The sequence below is a fragment of the Nannobrachium achirus genome (assembly GCF_963921795.1).
Source record: "Nannobrachium achirus genome assembly, chromosome: 24".
NCBI classification, from domain to species: domain Eukaryota; kingdom Metazoa; phylum Chordata; class Actinopteri; order Myctophiformes; family Myctophidae; genus Nannobrachium; species Nannobrachium achirus.
The window spans coordinates 3,787,968-3,806,412 of NC_137831.1; the positions used below are offsets into that span (position 1 = coordinate 3,787,968).

General features: G+C 43.2%; 1 protein-coding gene across 1 annotated transcript in view; it reads left to right on the forward strand.

Moving 5' to 3' along the window:
* The window catches only part of LOC308309380 (uncharacterized protein), a gene marked incomplete at both ends in the record, with an annotated part of 100,582 nt that extends 83,124 nt beyond the window's left edge, over positions 1–17,458 (forward strand). The window contains 4 exons of the mRNA XM_080754928.1: positions 1,520–1,693; positions 2,444–2,502; positions 16,923–17,087; positions 17,373–17,458. Of these exons, the coding sequence (XP_080611054.1) occupies positions 1,520–1,693; positions 2,444–2,502; positions 16,923–17,087; positions 17,373–17,458 (484 nt within the window). The remainder of the gene's footprint in view (positions 1–1,519; positions 1,694–2,443; positions 2,503–16,922; positions 17,088–17,372) is intronic.
* Between the last annotated feature and the right edge of the window lie 987 nt (positions 17,459–18,445).

An 18,445-nucleotide genomic window follows, 5' to 3' on the forward strand; every position in this document is an offset into this window, starting at 1 on the left:
CTTTCCGAGATCTGAATTCATTGAAGGACTGCAGCTTTGAGGAACTTGTTAATACCACCTTTGACATTAAGGAAGCAGGAATCTGTAGCATCAAAGAGTCCAACATTGATATCATCTTGGATGGCTTAGATGAGTTTCGGCGATCTCTAGATTTCCAAAACAATGAGGTCTTGACTGATGTCACAAAGCGGGCCTCAGTGGAATCTTTGTTGACTAGTCTCATCAAGGGAACGCTGCTTCCTTCTGCTCGCATCTGGATAACCACACGACCTGCAGCCGCTGATCAGATCCCTATAGATTATGTTGACAGGGTGACAGAGCTAAAAGGGTTTACTGACCCACAAAAAGATGAATACTTCATGAAGGCATTCAGTGATGAGAACCAGGCCAGAATGATCACCTCGCACATCCAGACATCACGAAGCCTCCACATCATGTGCTACATCCCTGTTTTCTGTTGGATCACTGCTTCAGTTTTCTGGAACATGTTGAAAACAGAGGTGATTGGTGCCCTGCCAAAGGCCCTAACTGAGATGTACCTCCACTTCATGGTCTTTCAATTCAAACAGAAGAATGAGAAGTATCATGGCGTAGCTCATGAGCAGTCTATTTGGAATCCAGAGAATAATAAGATCATCATGTCTCTGGGAAAACTGGCTTTTGAACAGTTAGAGCAAGGCCACCTGAACTTCGATGAATCAGACTTGGCGGAGTGTGGCATTGATATCAAAGATGCAGTGTACTCAGGAATGTTCACAAAGTTTTTAAAAGTGGCACGTGGGGGCTACAAGGAAATAGCGTTCTGCTTTGTCCATCTGAGTGTACAAGAATTTATGGCTGCTCTTTATGTCTACCTCTCATTTGTCAATGAAAATGTCAACTTACTGTCAACTTCCAAGCAGTTCAATCCATTTGGAGACAAGTCTAACATAAATCACCTTTACCAGAGTGCTGTTGACAAGGCCTTAGATAGTACAAATGGACACATGGACTTGTTCCTCCGTTTCCTCCTGGGCCTCTCGTCGGAGACCAATCAGATTCTATTACATGGTATGATGAAAAAGACAGGTACAAAGCCACAAACCAATCAGAAAACAGTGAATTACATCAAGAGGAAGATCAAGGAGAATCCCTCTCCAGAGAAAAGCATCAATCTGTTCTACTGTCTGAACGAGCTGAATGATCATTCTCTAGAGAAAGGGATCCAAGAGAACATGAGCTCAGGAAGTCTCTCCACAAAAAAACTCTCTCCTGCTCAGTGGTCAGCTCTGGTCTTCATGTTGCTGTCATCAGAAAAGGAGTTGGATGTGTTTGACCTGAAGAAATACTCTGGTTCAGAAGAGGCTCTTCTGAGGCTCCTGCCGGTGGTCAAAGCCTCTAAAAGAGCTCTGTAAGTGTAACCAGATGCATTTATTATTTCATCCATATCTTACATGGAATTAATTAAAACATATATATATATATATATATGTTTCTTTGAATGTTTATTTGTTTGTTTGTTTGTTTGTTTTCTTCCCAGGCTGAGTGGTTGTAACCTCTCGAAGAGATGCTGTAAGATGTTATCAACGGTTCTGAGCTCCAGCTCCTCTAGGCTAAAAGAACTGGACTTGAGTAACAATAATTTGCTCGATTCAGGAGTGAAACTAATCGCTGATGGACTGGGAAGTTCACAATGTAGCCTAGAGACTCTCAGGTTAGTATTACTGACAGCAGGGAGTGTTGGGTGGGAGGAGTAGGACAAAGGCTCTATGTGGGAGGTGAGTCAGTAGGATAGAACAGCAGTGACAACACATACTGTACATTTGTGTGGGGAGGAAACCATTGGTATAATGACTAAAATTGGGTGAAAAAAGGGGTAAAAAATATTTGGCTAAAAACCCTCTGGGACTCAAATAAATGAAATGTGTTAATCCCACCGCTGCAATCCTGAAATAGGTAGCTATCATTCACCTAAACGTTAGAGCTGAAACAAGTGTATAAATAATATACACATAGATGCAAACTTAAATTCGCCATAGCTGAGTGGCTATAGAGGCTGTAATAATAATAGTGTGCGTGTGTTGTGTGTGTTGTGTGTGTGTGTGTGTGTGTGTGTGTGTGTGTGTGTGTGTGTGTGTGTGTGTGTGTGTGTGTGTGTGTGTGTGTGTGTGGTGTAGGTTGTCAGGCTGCATGGTCTCAGAAGTAGGCTGTTCTTATCTGGCCACAGCTCTGAGATTAAACTCCCATCTCAAAGTACTGGACTTGAGCTTCAACCATCCAGGAGACGGAGTGGAGCTCCTCTCTGCTCTACCACTGGAGACTCTGAGGTATGGACAGAACTGTAATTGTGTTCTACTTGGTTTAGATTAAGGAAATCATATGTTAATGCAATATAATATTGTTTAATTGTTTCTATTATTGAATGCAATAAGTAGACCTTACGCTGTGTCTCCTCCACCCACAGTGTCCACCATGGTGGTGATTGCATGCTGCAACCTGCAGGTCCGAGGAAGTTGTGTACCTGTAAGTGTGAATTTTGTTTCATTCATTAAATCAAAGTATCACGCATCCAGCTATGTGGATGAACAGTTAGTATACATAGCAGCAAGTGACATTCACTCATTCACATCCTTCTGTGAATGAACAGGATAATTACTCTAAGTTGAAGTGTTTTCAATCCCAAAGAAACAGATAAGGTTGTAACAGTTCAAACATCCATTCTGGAGTTGTGATTCGGCCTTCCGTGGTCCATGTTGTACTTTTTACTCCACTACAATTATTTAACAGCTTGCTGATTTGTGTGTGCATCTGCTTGTGTAAAATGAGTCTCTAAGTAAGTTAAGTAAAAGTATCAGTACCACACAAGCCCTGCATTCAACATTTTATTGAGTAAAAAGTACAGCATCAAAATATACCTATAAAAGTCTAAGTGACAAAAGTAAGGCACAAAAGTCAGTTTAACTCCCCCCCCACATTTTCAAAAATAGCAGATCTACAATCTTACAACGCAATGTGATGCAATGTGAGCTTGTATACTGTATCACCTATTTTACAATAATATGTATATAAAATATGACTTAAGTGGTTAAAGTGTGTTATTTGTAGTGGAGTAAAAATATTTGCCTCTGATTTGTCGAATGTAAAAAAAAAAAAAATGCAGATCTACAAGCTCACAACTTGTCGCAATGCAACATGTTGTGATCTTGTAGATCTGCTATTTTCAAATAACAGTAAAAGTATAAAATAGGGCTCATTCCCACTGGACGTGATAAAGATAACAATAACGATATGTCTGCGTTCACATCAATTATGACGCTTTATCGTTGTGGTGTTGACGCTGCCATCCATTTCAATTGAAAACCCTTTTTTTTATCACGCTCAGTGGGAAAGGGCCTTTAATCTTAGATATTAATGGTAATCCAAAGCTGCATACTGTAATTAGTAAGTAAAGTTTTCAAATAATTGTAGTGGAGTAAAAAATGCAATATTTGCTTCTGAGATGTAGTGGAGTAGAAGTACAACTGGAAACATGTAAAGTATAAGTAACAACTTAAGTACAGTACTTGTGTAGATATACTTTGTTACTTAGCACCACTGACAACTTCAGCCCTATATGCTCATACTGTAAAACAATAGTGAAAATAGCAGATCTACAAGCTTACAGCACATTGCGATGCAAAGCATTGTGAGCTTGTAGATCTGCTACTTTCATTAATTATTTAAGCTTGTAGATCTGCTACTTCCACTAATTATTTAAACATTTTTGTGAAAACACAATAAAATCCTCAGTGTTAATTTATACACTTGTAAATCTGAGAATGTATTAGTGTAACCAAAATGACCAGTAATTTGTACACAAATAAACAGAAAAGGCATTTATTCAACATTATACTTGAGTTAAAGTACACGTGTATTGCATCAAAATATACTTACTAGTGATGCGCGGGCCGACCCGGTGCCCCCACCCGCCCGCCAACCCGCCCGCGTGCGGGTGGGTGGGTCAAGGTTTGAGACTCAATATTGGCGGGCGGCGGGCGGGCGGGTTATCACCACTCTCATGTGCAAAAAATAAATAAGAATAATCACCTGTTCTTATTTGCCTTTTATTCTTAATAAGAGTAGTCCTATAAGAATAAGAATATAATGTTTGAATACGAGCATGAGCGAGCGAGCATGTTTTAAAATGCGCCAGAGAGGAGCGAGGTTTCTCCTCCGCTCCTTGGTGCGAGGACCGTCCCAATTCCGCTCCTGTTGGGCCCGCGAACCGCATTTTGCCAACATTTGACACAACGTGAGCACAGCAGAAGAATGCACAAACAATTCAGCAGGATTTCACTTACCGTATGTGTCTCTGTCATCCACACAAGTCCGTTTATAGCTAAATACTTTGTGTCGGGTAAGTTATAGACTATAACCAGCCAGTCAACGGATACGATTTGAAACACAACTTTCGCAAGTGAGACGGATTTTTTGACTGAATGAACCAACCACGCTCGCATCGAGAATTAAAAAAAGTATAAAAGCTATTTGAGATGTTTATAGATTAGAATCTTTACACACCTGCTCCCAAATAATTAATTATATAGGCCTAATTCCAGTTCACTGCGCATATATTATGTAGGTCATTTCAATTAAGCTCTCGTACTCAATTGTGTCAGCGCTCGTCTGAAAAGAGTCGAGCAGCTCCGCCTCCCTTAGTTTAAACTAGGTTATAAAATGACATATAGGCTATAGCCTATAGAATAGATTTTCAGCCAAGAAGTGAATGAAAACGTAGGCCAGTGCTTTCTTATTGTCCATGCTGGATTATTTATTTCTTCAAATTGACTGCATCCATCCTGGATCACACAATAAGAGGTAACATCCAGGTCTTTATTATCCATCATGCTTTCAAATCAAACAAAGTAATCACTCATAGGCCTATGTGTGATGTGTGAGACCAAGTTTAACATCTTAAACATCACATGCTGCGCATCCAAAGTCAGCCGCCTCTCCCCCTCTTTCTCTCCTCCTCCTGTGTGTCTCCGCTCTCATATAGGCTACTAAATTGAACAGCCTTTCGGACTTTAAGTCACTCGGACTTTAAGGCCATCGGAAAATCACCATGCGCCCACCTCGAGTCGCTCCCATGATCCCATTTTTAGATTAGATTAGATTAGAGTTTATTGTCATTGTAACAGTACAGTACAGGTACACAGGCACGGTTTCATTTGTCAACGATCAACTCATTTTCAAAGAACAGTACACATACAAGTACATTCACAGTACAACGAAAATGTATTTGTGCATTTAAGGGAGCACGCTGCTGCCATACAGTACATACAGTACCACGGCGCTGCTATAACCCTTTCTTGCTGGAAAAAAGAAAAAGAGCAGGAGAGGAGGGGGGGGGAGGGGTAAGGACATGAGGGTGAGTCAAAAAAATCAAATATTCATCACGGTCATGAGCTCTGATTATAAGTCATAACAGGATAATCATTTGCAAAAACACTCCTTAGACAAAACATGTTCAAGCCTTGCAGGAGGGAGGGGGGACAGAGGAAATCAGAGACAGATGTTGTGTCGGGTTTATCAGTTTGACAAGGTCACACAGAACATAGAGTCTCTTGATGTATCGTGCTGTTGACTTAACACGCGTTGGAATGCGATAAGTTCGAGAAAGTTCGAGCAACAGTCAGAGAGAGTTCACCATGCCCTTGTGCGCGCCAGGCCAATGAATGTGTGAGTGTGTGTAATCCACGGGCCGACGCAGCCCCCACCGTGTGAAAGTTGAGACAGCGCTGCCCGCAGGTGTTGGGGGGTCTGGACGGGTTGGGGGGTTGGGGCGGGTGAGTTCCAGGGGACGCTCCGTGGGAAAAGCATAGCAAGCTCCCCTCTGCTCCACCGCAGCTCTCGGTTGATTGTTTGCGGGCAGGGGGTCCGAATCATATCCATTTGAAAAACAGACTTTAGCTCGGTGCGGCTTGATTGTAGCCCCCCTCAAAGTCTTTCCCAGTGCGACCCGTCTCAGGGGTTAGCCAGTCGTGCTGCAATGAGATCCAGCCTTCCCGACATCAGCTGAACACCCCGTCCGATCTCCGCTATCATCTCCGGCAGGCGTTGGGCATTCTGTTGGGCTCCTGCCATCTTCTTTATCTTTCGGTACACGAGCCCCGCTGCAGTTCCAAGCATTAGGGTACCCGTCACCAGGCTCCAAAATATAATTATGTCTTCCGAATCTTCGATGCTTAACGGAAACAGGCATAGTGGTTGCCATTTCCCGTAAGAATCTTTTACAAATCCCGCAGGGTAGGATGAGCCAGGACAATGTGAGTCCCCATCATTCGTCTTGGTTGAGAATATGGTATCGATCGCACTCAGGCCCCAATTAATGAATTCCATCTTTGCTCCGAAGTGCAGAATAGCAGAGAGAGCGATAGCCAGGCAGTTCCCTCAGAGCAGTCACAAGGAGCAGGCAGGCAAACGCGGACAAGAGACACAAGATATAGCCGAGGGGAGGCTCTCCAATCTGGTGAATCAATAACCAACAGAATGTAATATTGTCCGTCTTTTGCTGTCTGCGCTGTATAAATATGATTGACATAAAACCTGAAACGCCATTCTTCCCCGACGATGCCCCAGAGAGAATGAACGTCTTTGAATGAATGTCTTTTAGGCTAAACCCCAATTTGAACAACACGTTTGTTTATTTAGCCCATGACAATATTGTGCTACTGTAAACATTTCTGTAAAGCGACGTTGGGTACTTAGAAGAGCCGTATACAGATGAGCTATTCTGGAGATGATATACCATCTTTTTTTTAAATGCGGGTTGCGGGGCGGGCGGATTCGTTGATTTGTATATTGTTCTGCGGGGCGGGCGCGGGCGGGTTACGTTTCGTGCGGGCTGTGGGTCGTGCGGGTTATGAAAAAAACCTGACCCGCGCATCACTAATACTTACGGTCCAAAAGTAAAGTACTCATTAGGAATGGCCTGGATTTAACTTTATTTTTTTAATCTGTCAGATGTTTTCAAAAATATCAGATCTACAAGTTCACAACGTGTCACGATGCGACGCATTGTGAGTGTAACCCTCTCTTTTGGGTCTGCTGATCTGAAGGAAGACACCCGTGTTGTCTCTGTTCACCCATTTATTGGAAGTAACTGGTGGGGACAGACAACATGTGTATGTCAAATCTCTGCATACAACTCTCTAGTACAATACTCCAGGTCCATTGCTCAGTGAGGAACCAGGAAGCCAATTATTTAAACACAAATAGTCTAATTACAATCTATACTATAATTTTGCGAATGTCTGTCTGTCTGTCTGTCTGTCTGTCTGTCTGTCTGTCTGTCACAGCGTTTCTCCTCAGTGGCTGGAGCAATTGATCTGAAATCGCATCACAATTAGCATATGAACACACCTAACATAACTGCGAAGCCCGTTTGTCACTTTCACAAATCGTATGCTGTATATTAGCATTTTTATGGTGTATCTACTATCTATTCTGCATCTAGCTTGAGGCTCATCTATTCTGCATCTAGCATGAGGCAACATGTTTAACCAGCTCTCTCTGTGTGTGTGTGTGTGTGTGTGTGTGTGTGTGTGTGTGTGTGTGTGTGTGTGTGTGTGTGTGTGTGTGTGTGTGTGTGCAGGCAGGCAGGCAGGCGGGTGTGTGCGTGGGCGGGCGGGTGGGCGGGTGGTGGGGGGGGGGGGGGTAGCCATTAAACGAAACGGGTATTTCTTACATTGATGCTCCTACATATTATCATGCAAGCACCAGTTACAGTTACTTTCCATCCCTCATATACTGTATGCACAGTGCACATCCCATAACCTACACACTGCACATCATTTTGGAGCTCATATATTTGAACGGGTAAGGGCTAGTTACAAATAATTTAAAAGAACAGGCACACTGTAAACAACAAACAGTAGCATTTAAATTAACATTGAAAACGTTTTTCATACATTAGAGTACAAAAACCCTCCCAACACACACCTGGTGGGGACAGACAACATGTGTATGTCAAATCTCTGCATACAACTCTCTAGTACAATACTCCAGGTCCTGTACACAAACACAAATAACATTCATTGATTACAGGCTAAATGCAGTGTGTCCAATGCTACAAGTCCACTTAATCAACTCCTACACATTCATGTGTTAAACAGTGTGTACATAGTACAGTTCAGGAGACGATCACTTGGGTTAAGATATACTTTATTGACCAGAATGAAGGCAGAAAGCAAGCATCACACAGCATGGCATATTGAGCACCCTACTATAGAGACAGCATAGAATCTAAGCCTATATCTAAGCGCATAGTATTGGCAGCCTACCTTAGCTCTACTATAAGACAGCATAGAATCTATAGCCTAAGTTAGCATGGTTTGGCATGGGGTTCTGCCTCGGGCCATGGCTCGCTGAACCCACGATCCTCATGTTACCATGAGCATCGAGGGCATAATTTAGTTACAGCGAGCCCTGGCCCGATACCCCCCGAGGGTGATCAAAGGCAGAACCTGAAGGTGGCGCTGGGGTGGTGGCGGGGCAGTGCTATGCAACAAGACTGAGTCCCACCATCTGACTTCCCTAAGAACTATGGGTAAGGGGGGGGGCAGGACCTAGTGACCCACCCCCCTCCGCGCGCGCGCTCCCTTGGGACCGCCCCCTGAACTAGCTTTGATCCTTACGAATCGTCGCACTATTTAATACCAAGAATAAGATACTTTATATTGTACAAATGGAGGAGAGTTGTAAATAGCAGCCTACCATTGCTCAGTGAGGAACCAGGAAGACAGAGCAAGGTCACGTGACCAGATTTGACCACTGTGAAACCTCCACCAGACTGACCAGAGAGGGTGCTGTTGTTCAATGAATTAGAGAAAATAGCAAGGGGTAGAATATCTAAACAGTACATTGTGTCTAGACAGTGTCAATTGGCTTTATTTTGTCGAACTTCATTCAAACATAAATACATGCTAAATGACTCCTGTTACATGAGCTTGTAGATCAATGTGTCGCATTGCAACATATTATGAGATCATCGATCTGCTTTGTTCACTATTTTTGATTAAAAAAATATATATATTTTTTTACAAATGTTGATAATTTGCCCAAAATAGGGATGTCAGGTTCAACCCATTAAAACCTGGAAAGCATCTGTTTTCATTTTAGATTTAGTCTTGGCTACCCTGCTAGAAAAACCAGCACAAGACCAGCAGTAAGACCAGCACCAGCACAAACCAGCGCATGTTGTGTTTTACTGCTGGTCTGTGCTGGTGCTGGTCTGTGCTGGTCCCACCATCTAAACCAGCATGAACCAGCACATGTTGTGTTTTACTGCTGGTCTGTGCTGGTGCTGGTCTGTGCTGGTCTGTGCTGGTGTGGTCAGGGACCCCCGGGGGACCCCCCTGAGAAGTGGACCAGGTCTTTGCTTGTTTAATTTGCTCTATGCTCTGGTGCTTGAATCCTGTTCTGATGCTCTGCTCCATGGGTATTTGACCATATTAGATTGTGACATTATTTTTGACATTGTGAGTGGGATTCGAACTTACTACCTCTGGCACTTCAGTCCTGCACTTATCCTCGGCGCCACTGGAACCTGTTAGTTAAAATGGGTGTTTGTCCCTATTTGTATATGACCAGCACAGACCAGCACCAGCACAGACCAGCAGTAAAACACAACATGTGCTGGTTTGTGCTGGTGCTGGTCTATGCTGGTTTATGCTGGTTCATGCTGGTCTGTGCTGGTGCTGGTCTATGCTGGACCAGCACCAGCACCAGCACAGACCAGCAGTAAAACACAACATGTGCTGGTTTGTGCTGGTGCTGGTCTGTGCTGGTCTATGCTGGTTTATGCTGGTTCATGCTGGTCTGTGCTGGTGCTGGTGCTGGTCTATGCTGGACCAGCACCAGCACCAGCACAGACCAGCAGTAAAACACAACATGTGCTGGTTTGTGCTGGTGCTGGTCTGTACTGGTCTGTGCTGGTCTATGCTGGTTTATGCTGGTTCATGCTGGTCTGTGCTGGTGCTGGTCTGTGCTGGTGGACCAGCATGGGACCAGCACAGACCAGCATAGACCAGCACCAGCACCAGCACAGACCAGCATGAACCAGCATAAACCAGCATAGACCAGCACAGACCAGCATGAAAATTGTGCTGGTCTGTGCTGGTTTTTCTAGCAGGGTACATAACCCTTAAAGGAGTAGTTCACCCCCAAAATGACATTTTCTATTGATTACTCGCGCCATGTAGACTTGAGTTCAATAATTTTGAGTTTTTGTCGCATTCCTAAGACAATAATTTGATAACAATAAATGTACCCCCATTGATTTCGGATGGGTCTCCATCCGGAATCAATGGTTTGAAAATAGCAGATCTACAAGCTCACAACGTGTCCATCATGACACATTGTGAGCTTGTAGATCTTCTATTTTCAAATAGCCAAGGTATAAAATAGGGCTAAATTGGTTAATGTAGCCTATATGTTTTATAATGTCATAATTGATATCTTCAAAGTACCTGGCAAGGTACTGGCATTTCGGGTGGCACTTTGCTGGCATTTCGGCTGGCATCTCGCCTACCCTGACTCTCATTCCTGGGTACGACCCTGATTAAACGATACAACTTATAAGCACACCATTCCTGATAAAAGCCGGTCGATTTGACATGATGGTGTGAGTGTGTGGCGCAAAAACTGTGGGCGGTGAAACACGCCGAAAAAAAGTTTATCTAGAAAAAATAAAGTTTCCCCATAACTATAATGTGTTGCCCTGTTAGGGCAACCACACTAATAAGCTAGCACTTCTGTCTGCTTTTCAGAATAAAAAACCTACAATGTTGCAATGATATTCCACAACTCAGTTATCATATTTATTTTAGCATTTTCTTAGTACAAAACAAAATATGTTTCTGTCTCTCTTTACTTTTTACTTCTTTACTCTTTTTCAATATATGCTGGGCAGCATATAGCAACAGTACGTAACACCTACAAAGGATAGCCAAATGATGTCTGTCACGTCAACATAAAAGGGTTAGTATTAGGGATGGCCAACGGTTAACCGTTACCGTTTAACCGATAAGAAATTGGTTACCGGTAAACACTAACAGTTAATTTTGACCGATAAAAAAAGAAAAGCAACCCATGTGTCACACCAAACGCCCCATACACCAATGTCTATGCAACATCAACTCATCAACCATGCAACTATACGCGCTGCGGACACACATTTCTGGACACCAATGTCTGTGTAACATCCATGCATGCACTGCGAGTCTGCGAGTGCAACGCTAGATTTGGAATCGTACACGGCACGCTGACTTGTTCATCAGGACACAAATGCTCCGATTGGATTTTCCAAAACAGACCGTCACATTGAATCCCGTTTAAGAAGAGCTTACAACACAACTTTCTAATGTTACATGACGTGTGGAATGCTAAAGTGGATCGCTGCCTCGGCACACAGGCGAGAGAGAAGAATATGAATGAAATGTTTAGCTGATGTTTCAACCATTCCAAAAGTCATACGATTGGAAGTTATTGCTCTACACAACAAACACAGAGGAGAGGGGGAAGTGCGAAGGGGGTCCGCTCAATGCAGACCCAGTCAGTAGCCCCGTTTACATGCACGCATCTAATCGTATTAAAAACAAGATTTTAGATAAACCCGATCTAATTCTGCATGTATACACCTAAATAAACCCGATCAAAACCAACACGATTTAAATTCTGATCGGATGCAGAGGGGTGGTCTAGACTTTTTTACGACCCGATCAAAAGGAAAATCCTTCCATGTATACACCTAACCCGATTAGAATGTGACATGTTCTTTCAGCGCAGGCTTCCTGGCCATTTATTGTGGCACTTTTTGTGATGTTTCACCACATCTATTAGTTTATAAACGCATTTTTTAATCAATCTATAATGTGTAGCCTGCCTACGTTAGTGTGCGTGTTTGCGTGCGCTCACGCGAGTCCCAACTCTCCTGTCTCAATTGAGAAGAACCGTAGGCTAGAGATCTTCACGGGTCCAAAAAATGGTCCCGAAAACTAAATGGACCGTCAAATTTTGACCGATTCCGACCAGTTATGAAACAATAATCAAATTACAAAACCAAACCTGAGTGGCCCCGTAACGGTCTCGTCCGATTCCGTCCCGTTCCGACGTTCATTCTTTTTGCGACCGTAGGTCGCACTTACTACAGAAAGCTCCACCAGGTGTCCGTGCGTCCGTCCGTCAGTCAGTCCGTCACACGTCACACGTCACACTTTTGCCCTGCTCATATCTCCGCAACCGTTGCCCCGATCCATGCCAGATTTTGCACACACACTCCTTGCCTTCCAAACTACAACCTCCAAGGACCCCCGGAGCTCCAGGGACCCCCAGGTCCCTGGGGGACCCCCAGATGTAAGAAATGACCAAATGTGCAAAAATGACCAAATGACCACCCCAACGGGGCTGCTCACGGGGAATTCCCGGGGACCACCGACTCCTTGTGCTCCAGAACGGATGCAAAAGTGGTGGCGCCCCCAGTGGAGGACCCCCTGCCACTGCAGCGCACATAAAATGCCCTAACTTGGCCTAGGAGCCACCGGGAGAGCCGGGGCCCGTACCTATTCGTCCGCCTCGGCGGCGCGGAGACCCCACCCCTCATTTCTCACATGGCCCTCTTCTAGCGCCACCATGAGGCCGATTCTTGCAAAACACATTTTTGGACACTGCTCCTCCAATTTTTGCCCTAAAATCACTCAACTCGGTACACAGTATGTCTACACTCATGTCATCAACATGGATCCGTCCACATTTTTTGGGGACACTGCTCCCTACTCTTTGTGTATACATGTGACCTACGGTCGCTTATCTCCCGATTAGGGAGTCTTACTGGTTTTACAGACCGAAACCCGTGACATGTTGTCCCGAAATCCTTTTATTTCCGAGGTTCCGATAGACCCGACCATTTAATCATTATTAAAACCCTCTTTTATGTAACTCACTGCAGCCGTGCAGCGTGCTGTTAACTGATTGACAGGCAGAAGAAGGCTGCCAATAAGGAATCTATAATATTAAGATCTAAACAAAAGTCAGGGATAAATGAATACTTATAGGCTATTTTCTAACTACAGAGGTAAGTCATTTTCGGTTTGTTTGACATGTTTAACTTGTACGCGGTCGCGGGTGCCTTCTCATCAAAAAATAGCCGATCTACAAGCTCACAACGCGTCTCAAATCCTGGCAGCAGGCTACGCATCACGTTAAACTGATCCTAGACCAGCATTATCATCTCACTTACACAGCCATTCATTCATCTCGCGGCCTCACGGCTAACAGACCTGATCCTAGGTCAGCCTAAACACAGCACACACGAAACAGAACTCCAGTAGTTCGGTGAGAGAAAGAGAAAGATATTCTAGCGCGACTGGACGCTACGTCCTCGTTCATCTATCCTCCTGTGCGTCTTTGCCCAGGTCAGATTGATCTGGCCACTAACTAATTGTCTTCTTGCGATCATAAATAGCCTAAGAAACCACCAGCAAAACATCCTATATTCTTCATCCGATAAATAATATTTAAAGGGGACTGGGGTAAGTGGATATAGCTAAGAGAGTCAATTTTAAAAGTATTACAGACTTTTTGTTTATTATCGTGAATGCACTTGTCCATGAAGCCATATGTTCTATGGGCCGTCGCCCGTCGGGAGCAAATATGGATTGTGACGTGATGATGATGATGATGATGATGATGATGATGATGATGATGATGATGATGATGATGATTATAATGATAATATAGGCCTAATACATACAGAACAACGCACATCCCCAATAATCTAATTAAAAGAGCATTGCAGCTTATTTTTTCACTTTGGTGGGGCTGTGTATTTGCATAGGCTCCATTATTATTACTATTATTATTAATGGATACAGGGAAATGCGATCTATTTAATCATTTGCGTCACAACACGATTTAAAAGTGGGCACATGTAAACACCAGATCGGATTGATCTCACCCCATGTAAACACTTGATCCAATACCTTCAATCGGGTTTATTTAGATCAGATTGGAATGAGGCTGTCATGTATACACAGCTAGTGTGAAGTAAGTGCGAGCGTCTGCTTCTGCTGACATTTCTAAAAGGGCCTTTTGGTGGACAATTCTCTTGAATGCAGCCTTCAGTTATGGTATGGAAAGGGGAAATTTGCATTTCTTTAATACCATAGTAAAAAAGAAAAATTCATTCATGGTCTGAAGAGGGCACTTTTTATAGACTGATAAAAGGGCAGGGGCTCAAGCCCCCTTTGTCTAAATGTGTGCACTTGCCTGGCGACAACCGCATCACAATCAAATTACAGACTTTTTATTTCAATCCCACTGTTTCTTTGCAAAAAACGAATTTCTTTTAGAAAACATTTGTATTCTTGTTTCTCCTAGTTTTATTGTTTTTAATGTGTAAATATGGCACTTTATTATGGGGAAAAACGGGTGTATTTTCCTTTTTTATATCGCTAAAACAGCGCATTTTTGAACACATGTCCTTAACGGTTAATTAACCTATAGGGCCTTACGGTCATCGGTTAAGAAAAATTCTCCATTTGGCCATCCCTAGTTAGTATTAATTTGGGGTCCTTGACACACAAAGGTTAGAAAACCACTAGCACACATAATGTATTTATTGAGAACAATAGGCCTACACATAAATATGTCTCCTATCATGTAGCCTACACAAGAGCATAGAAGCTCTTGAGACAGACACTTAAAACCTGGATGAAAATAGCCGATCTACAAGCTTGTAGTAATCTAAATCTACAAGCTCACAACGCGTCCCATTGGTATGCACCAGTATCACACCAGTCCTCTGTCACCTTCACTGGCTCCCAGTCAAACAAATAACAGCTTTTGTTGTTTTTCTAAGTACTCAAAGACAAAATAGAGATATAATGGTATACATGGTTGTTGACGTGATGTGACAATGGATATAGTTCTAAACAGGACATGGGTGAAAATCAGCAGGGCGCCCCGAGGAATCGAACCCCGGTCCAAGAATGAACTCAGAGTGCCAACTACGCCTTATTGCTTTTTGACACCATACCACATGAGTATATAGGTTCTACATCACATCAACAGAAGTATACCACACAGTCCTGTGTTTACTGACTGACCTGTAATTAAAGACTGGCCATTCATATCTCAGATACAGTAATTTGGTTAGAACATACCTGCAATGCATAGCCTCAGGGGTGTCGCACCAAATTCTGGGCCCTGGGTACATGGATTCACTGCAGGGGGAGGGGTTTTAACCCATTTAGACTGGGAACACATTACTTTGTGCTTTAACTATTGAAAAACAGCAGATATACAAGCTCACAGCGCGGCAACGAGTGCCTCGCTGCGAGCTTGTAGATTGATTGAAGACTTTATTAGAAGTTTGCAAAGAAAAAAGTACAGTTACATGACGGTACAGTTCACTGGTACAAGGTCTACTAAAAGGAGATCCTAGGAAAGCACTTGGCTTATTTACACAGGAAACCATTGAAGTAGCTCATATACAAAATTTTGAACATTTGTGCAAAACGTGCAAAAAGAAATCATGTTTCTATGTCAGTGGTGCTCAAATCTTTTCATGTGAAGGACCCCCAAATGATATGTATTTGGCTCAATATTTAGTTCCAGGGACCCCCCAGAAGCAACATTTTAGTTACAAATGTTTGCTTAAAAAAAATACATATATTTGGTGCCACGCTGTGAGCTTGTATACCTGCTGTTTTTCAATAGCTAAAGTATAAAATAATTAAGGCCCCTCCACCTTGGGCCCTAGTAACTCAGTCCCACTCCCCCCAGTCATACTGTAGCTTTAGACATTATGCTCATATTATGATACTCCATGTTTTGTTAATGCAGAATTTTAGAATTTTAGACACTTTAAAACCTTTACATCAGCTGGTTGAAAATAGCCGATCTACAAGCTGGAAGATAGGCTGTTTAAAATAGAATAGCCTAATAGTGAACGTTTTGAAGTATTTGCATAACAATGTTCACTGAGACATACAGACAAGCCCCATCACCACACATGGATGTAAACTTCACGCCTTCATCCATGACAATAAACAAGCATTGTCATGTTAAATAGCCTAGCTGTCCTGTCAGGTTATAATGAATACACATATACAAACTGAGCTGCTAGCTAGCTCCAGCTAGCTAACTATCAGTCAGCCCTGTACAGCCCTGTTCACATTCAAATCAGATATCAGATGATCTAAAAACTAATCCTCTATAATCCCCATATATTAACAGGTTACCTGGCCATCAAAACGATTGGTTTGCCTATGTCAGAAATGACTAATTCATGCATAAATGACACTTTAAAGAGGCGATGCTAATACGCAAATGTTTTAGCTTTGGCTGTCATTGGATCAAAGATATCCAAATACAATTAAATCAGGCATTCTAGACACAATGATACCTGTGTTTAGTGGCGTTGTGGCATTCTGTGTAAATCTAATGCACAACTGTACATACCTGTATATGACTCTGTTATCCTCTCTACATCCAAGTAGCCTGCTAGCTATCAGGCAGGGGCAGACTGAGTGACAGTCAGAAAATAATCCACATGCCATCAAAAAGATATAACAAATAAAAACGAAATGTTATTGGAGCCTAAACAGCCCCTACAGACCATAATTATCTGTTGTTGGGGGTCTATAATGTTGCATGTCCAAAACAAACGGCTGGCTGTTGTGATGCAGGTGGGGGGCATTATAGTTTCAGCTTAGTGAGCACAACGAGTCTCCTCTCCTCTCCTCTCCTCCAGCCTCAGGTTTTAAAGGGTTAATGTAGTAATGCCCCCCCCCCCCCCCCCCTGCAACGCTGACAATAAAACTGTAAACTCTATAAACAACAATAATAATATTGATGAGGTTTTAATTAGTTGTGATGTTTTGTCATGTGTTTTCTCACAGATTCCTGTTCACTCTCACTGGATGAGAACACAGTGAACGACTACCTCTCCCTGTCAGAGGAGGACAGAAAGGTGACTGGAACACAACAACTCCAAGGTTACCCTGCTCATCCAGAGAGATTCACCTTTCATGAGCAGGTGTTGAGTAAAGAGAGTCTGTGTGAAGGTGGGAGGTCCTACTGGGAAGTGGAATGGTGTGGATGGGTCCGTATAGCAGTCTGTTATAAAGACATCACCAGACAGGGTGTTGAGTCATTGTTTGGACACAATAGCAAGTCATGGTGTTTACGTTGCCTTAATGGAAGCTACTCGTTCCATCACAACAAAGTTGAGACTGCAGTGTCAGGACGTTATCCCTCCAGAGGAGGCAGAGTGGGGGTGTACCTGGATCACAGTGCAGGGACTCTGTCATTTTACAGTGTTACTGACACCATGACCCTCCTCCATACAGTTCACACCACTTTCACACAACCTCTGTATGCAGGGATAGGGGTTTATAATTGTGGATATACAGCAGAGCTGTGTAAGATGTGGTAGAGAGAGAGAGAGAGAGAGAGGGGGGGTGGACGGGGGGTGGACGGACGGACGGACAAACAAACGGATGAACGGAGAGAGAGAGAGAGAGAGAGGGAGGGCCGGCCGGTGCATGGGAGGGACTAGCCTCGTAAACCAGTCTCCCTTCCTGCCTTCATTCGAATGCGAGCAGGAGAGACTGGCCTCCAGCAGTGTCAGAGCGATTGGGCTGGGCGGGAGCATGGGCGGGAGTAGAGCGTTGACAGACAACCCCTTCAGCCAATCAGGGACGCCTGGTGTTTGTCTGCTTAGTTTAGCCGGATATATTTGCAAGAAGACGCTGAAGCACTGCTTTCTCCCTCCTGCGCCTCCATTTCGTTTTAATGTTTATATTGTTTGACCGGCATGGACCCATGGACTTCTCCAGATGAAACCAAGGCAACATCATTTCAAAAGGTATAGTCAAGAGACAGTAACTTTGCGATCTTTTGCCTTGCTGAGGTTATGTCTTTTGCATTTTACAACAAGATGTGGCTAATGGAATCTAGCAATGCTAATATTGCTAACTTCCCTGTGTATACTTCGCTTTGTTAACCATGTCATTTGTATCAATGTGATCAAAAGTAGAAAATATTACGCACATCTCTTAATGAGGTGCTGGGTGAGAAATATCACAATAGAAAAGGAAACCCGCACACTCTGCTCCAAATGACTGAATATTTATTGACAACGTTTCGAGCTACAAGCTCTTCATCCAGACCAGATGAAGAGCTTGTAGCTCGAAATGTCGTCAATAAACGCTCGTCATTTGGAGCAGAGTGTGCGGGTTTCCTTTTCTATTTTTATCAATGTAAAATAACTAACTAGTCATTATATCAACCACTGTGTTTTATGCAACTCCTTTACTGCTCAACAGAAACTGTATGTCTAGGTTTACGAGGCTACTTACTGTATGTCCATTGTCCACCAATATAAACACAGCAGTGGTTTAAAAATCTATAATGGTTATAA